Source organism: Helianthus annuus, chromosome 13 (genome assembly GCF_002127325.2).
Source record: "Helianthus annuus cultivar XRQ/B chromosome 13, HanXRQr2.0-SUNRISE, whole genome shotgun sequence".
In the NCBI taxonomy this organism is placed as follows: Eukaryota; Viridiplantae; Streptophyta; class Magnoliopsida; order Asterales; family Asteraceae; genus Helianthus; species Helianthus annuus.
In genome coordinates, this window is record NC_035445.2 from 161,704,568 (window position 1) to 161,709,654 (window position 5,087).

At 34.6% G+C, this 5,087-nt stretch overlaps 1 protein-coding gene across 1 annotated transcript; it reads left to right on the plus strand.

Moving 5' to 3' along the window:
• The first annotated feature begins 113 nt into the window (after positions 1–113).
• On the plus strand, positions 114–2,006 carry LOC118485920. The gene is made up of 3 exons (XM_035982443.1): positions 114–486; positions 667–916; positions 1,003–2,006. The coding sequence occupies exons 1-3, from the start codon at positions 114–116 to the stop codon at positions 1,751–1,753; spliced, it is 1,374 nt and encodes a 457-aa protein (XP_035838336.1). The 3' UTR covers positions 1,754–2,006.
• Positions 2,007–5,087: the final 3,081 nt, after the last annotated feature.

Below are 5,087 nucleotides of genomic sequence, written 5' to 3' on the forward strand. Positions count from 1 at the left end.
ATTTATTATTATTAATTATTGTTATTGTTATTAATATTATTATTTATTATTTATTATTTATTATTTATTATTTATTAATATTATTATTATTGTATACGTATACAGTATTTATTATGGAGGACGAATTGATGCCGGGCGATGACATTCACATAGAGCCGGTTCAGCAGGGTCCACGACGGAGACAGCGACCGCCTGTGGATACGTTGCAGGGGCATCCCTATCTAGAGTTTCCCGACGGCACTGACGCCGCCCGTCATTGCCAGAAGCTTAGGAGGATGCACGTTGGATCGCATGCATCGATCGACTGGGATGCGATGGAGGAGATTGCTGAGACGCCGAGAGTGCGTCGGTTTATACCTATCGATTCGCCGTGGCATCGTCTTTTTGATTTGGCGCACACGCCGACCTACAGGGAGCTGCTGGTCGAGTTCATTTCGTCATTCACATTTCACCCTCCTGGGGAGCCAGTGCCGATTCCGTACCCAGGTGAATGTTATTGATATTTATTTATTTATTTATTAATATTATTTATTTATTTATTTATTTATTTATTTCTTTATATTATTATTATTATTATTAATTATTGTTATTGTTATTAATATTATTATTATTATTTATTATTTATTATTTATTATTATATTGTTTTATTTATGATTCCGTACCCAGGTGCTCCCCCTCCGCCTGAGGTTTCTTTCAGGCTTGCTGGCGTTCAGCGTTCGATGACGCTAGCAGAGTTTGCGGTGCGCTGTGGTTTATACATGCAGGAGGAGATCGAGACTGAGATCTACACAGCGGGGCTAGTGGTGGTTGAAAAACCCACTCTTGTTGGGTTTTGGCAGGTGATTGCGGGGGCGGATCATTGGGAGCATGACAAGTCGAAGGGGAGGGTGTCGTTTGTTAGCGACCCACTATACAGGTATGTACGTTTATTATTGCAATTATTGTGATTATATGCACTGTTTATTAATCTCTGTTTTTGTATTTCGCTAACACTATCTGCAGGTATCTGCACCATTTGCTCGCCACTTCTATATCAGCGCGCGGCTACAGCCGTGAGTGGTGTACGACCACAGATCTTTTTTTCCTATATTGTTTGTTGTATAGGAGGCCGTGCGCGCTAGCACACGGTCTAGCCCAGTACTTCGCCTCCGGCCATCACCGGCAGGAGCGCGGATTTTTGTATGGCGGGGCGTACGTGACCGTCATTGCCCGTTCATTGGGCCTCGTACCACATCAGGACCCACATCTACGGACGCCGGCCATCATGCCGACGCGGATGGGTATGCAGTCGCTATGGGGGATGAGGGTTATCAAGAGGTTCCCGGTTGGCCCGCGGTTTAAAAACCGCGAGGGGGGCGTATGGAGAGAGGAGGCCCTACCAGAGCATTTCGAGGACGTTCATCCTCCTGCAGATCCTGCTGATGTAGTGCCCGTGGAGGACCCTCCGGAGGATCTAGACGGTGCAGCGGCGACACAGCCACCGCCACCTGCCGGGGCACCTCAGTTTCCACGTCACGTTATTCGAGGTGGTGCCCCAGGAGCTGCGCTACATCCGGATGTACGAGCCAGGCTTGACAGGCTCGACGATTTGGTAGGTTGGTTGGTACGGGCGGAGCAGGATAGACGAGAGAGAGAGGGATTACCCCCGATACCGCTTCCACCGGTTCGAGCACCACATCAGCAGCAGCAGCCGCAGCAGCAGCACCAGCCGCAGCAGCAGCATCAGGATTCAGATTCGGATTTGGATGCATAGACCTGTTGTTGTTTTTATTGTTATTGTGGATGTACAAACTTATCTTCTATATTTTTGTTATGGATGTAAACAGTTATCTTATATATGTCATATTTATGTTTGTTTTCAGTTATTCGGTTACTCAATGATTGTTCTCTTAAATTTAGATAATACGGAAACAATATAACCCCTGAATATAATACGGAAACAATATTTGAAAGAAATAAAATTTTAATCGAAAGAATAATATTTAAAAAAGTAAAATGTTAAAAACAATATAATATATTTAAAGAGCCGATTTTTAAAATAGTTGATTTAATCGACGCTGAAACAAAAAAAAATTTTAAACTTTTTATAGTGTAAAAAAAAAAAAAAACAAAACTTTTTTAAAAATAAAAAAAAACGATTTTTAAAGGCAAATAGTTAATTTTTAAAAAACAACAACTTTTTATAGTGTAAAAAAGAAAAAAAAAAAACTTTTTTTAAAACCTAAAAAAATTTCATCAAAAAAACACATCTTCAAAAACCATCCAAAAAACCAACCCAAAACCCACCAAAACACCCCTCATTTCAGCCAAAAAAAAATACCAAACAGAGACGCCTCGTATAGCCCCATACCCTGCGTATAGGGTTCCTTAAACAACGTGCCTGACACCCTCTGTACACCCATCGAATTCAGTGCATGGACGCCTCGTATAGGTCTATACGAGGCGTCTAGGTTTGCAAAAGTGTGGATTTAGGCGCAGTGGGTGTCCGGATAGATTGGCCCTTTTAAATCCAAACTTAGAGTAAACTTTTATTTTGCTATCTGAATTTTGGTCGGAATAACCAATTTGCTCCAATAATTTTAATAATAATATATTAAAATCATCTGGAGAATGGCTTTGACCAAAACTTAGAGCAAGATTGAAGTTTACTCCCAGGTTTGTAAACTCAATAAAACCAAACACAAATATAAGTTTTAAAATGATGTATTAAAATTTTTATTATTATTATTGAAATAACACAGTCTCTTACTAATTCTCTCTTATATCTTAGGTGTAAGTACATGCTTAGAAAACGAGAGGAGCATAGCGACTTCATTTTTGTCTTATGTCTCCGGGTGAATGACGGTGGGAAAATATAGAGTTGCTGGTTTTGCTTCCTGCCGAAACTACACCACAAAGAAACTTGGTTTCTCCCTTACTTTACTTTTTAAATGTAGTTAATATTAATTTTATTACATTTAAAACTTAACTCAATTGTAATCTAGGGAGATATTTGATGTGTCTATATAAGTAGAAAAAAGAGTTTGGTTTAGGTTAATTAGACTTTCCCGTTTGAGTTTAATTTAGGGGAAATTTCATATATACCCCTGCAAAATTATAAATATCATATATATACTTACAAAGTAGTTGAAATATCATATATACCCAATTCATTAAAAACAATTTAATAAAAGACTATTTTACCTTTATTTTTCTATAACTTTAAAATCTCATATACGGCCTTCAACTTCAAATATTATATTTACTTATTTCTAACTGAATTTATTTAGCTTAAATATTATATATATGGAGTATACTATTATTTATGAAAAAAAATAAAAACAAAAATGAGTAAAAATAAATTTAAGCTTAAAATGTGGTATTATAAAAATATGAAGTTAAAGATGAGTATATATGAAACTTAGAACTTAAAGAAATAAGAGTAAAATGATTCTTTATTAAATTATTTTTAATAAATTGGGTATATTTGATATTTTAAATATTTTGTAAGGGCGTACATGATATTTTATAATTTTTATAAGGCCATATATAATATTTTTCGTTTTTGTTAGGTATATATGAAATTTTTGAAGTTTGTAAGTGTATATATGAAATTAATACTTTAATTATATTTATATTAGGCCAGAATGATTTCACGATTCTTCAAAAACTATAAAGAAATTTAAGTGTGTGATTGTTGTTTTTTAAAGTATGCAAATTTTGATTTAAAAACCTACAAATTACAGAAAAAAAAAAATAAAATAAAAAAGCATTTTAATCATTTTACTTAAGTTCATAAAATTTTCCTTTGAAGTAATTAAAAATGTTATATCATAGCATGAGACTGAACAAAGTCACAGAGCTAAAAAAAACCGGAGCATACAACTTACTAGAATAGTTGAATAGAGGCCACTCGATAGCAAAATGATAAGTTGGCAATCTCAGACAGTAGGGTGGTGATATTTAATTAATAGGACAAAGCAATTTGCAGACAGTGCCCGATATATGTGGTTTTCAATCTTTATCTCACTATGCTCCATATCATTTTTCTAGATAGTGTTGTAAAAGAATTGAACATTTGGCGAACTAGATAATGTTGTAAACGAACCGAACGTTCGGCGAACAGTTTGTAAATTGTTCGTCGGGAAGTTCTTTTATGTTCGTTCGATTAGCTTAACGAACGAATACGAACAAAATTTTGTTCGGTCAGCTTAGCGAACGAACACGAACACAGGTCTCGTTCGTTCGACTGCGTTCGTGAACTTTCAGTAATATGTTCGGTTATATTCGTTCGTTTTCGTTTAATTATATTAAAAAAATTAAATAATAAATCTTTTATCTAAATATATTGAAAACTTAAAATCTTATTTTTCTAACTTAGCTAAAATTTTGACATTCTAAGACATTTTTTGGATAATTATGTCTAAGTTAGTTAAACTTTAAATAATTATGTCTAAGCTAGTTAAACTTGATTCATCTTTTTGTGGTTATCGTAGACTTCTTATGTTTTGATTTATTATTTAATAGTTGTATTTAACTACTTATGTCAAATGTTTAATGCTAACAATGTTTTCATTTTTTATTTCAAGTTAAATGTTCGTCTACGTTTGTTTTATTCGTTTCCGTCCGTTTGTGTTCGAGACCAGTGTTCATGAACTGTTCGCGAACAACTGTATTTCCTTAACAAACGAAGACGAACATAAACTTATGTTCGATATGCGTTCGTGAACAGTTCACGAACATGTTAATTTCCTTAACGAACGAACTTGAACATGATCTTGTTTGTGTTCGTTCGGTTTGTTTACAATCCTATTTCTAGGGGGTGTGTAGGTATGAAACGAGAATTTAAATAATACGAAAACATGAGGAACAATAAAAATTATCATTTATTATTAAAAATATATATAGTAAGATGTAAAATGATTTATCTTATCTATTAATTAAAATATATTTCATCAAATTATTATTAACAAGTTTTGTACACGTGTATAAAACTTCTTCAAGATAATATATAGGCTAAATTGCAGTTTTCGTCCTTTATGTTTCAATGTTTCGACAGGCGCTGTCCTTTAACTTTAAAAATTACACTGTATGTCCTTTATGTTTGC

What these genes read in the sequence shown, in the direction of transcription:
- LOC118485920 (XM_035982443.1), top strand. Translation starts at nt 114, where the DNA reads ATGGAGGACGAATTGATGCCGGGCGATGACATTCACATAGAGCCGGTT. An exon ending in AGTGCCGATTCCGTACCCAG is followed by an intron (nt 487 to 666) that starts GTGAATGTTATT and finishes TTCCGTACCCAG; the next exon opens with GTGCTCCCCCTCCGCCTGAG. An exon ending in GTTAGCGACCCACTATACAG is followed by an intron (nt 917 to 1,002) that starts GTATGTACGTTT and finishes CACTATCTGCAG; the next exon opens with GTATCTGCACCATTTGCTCG.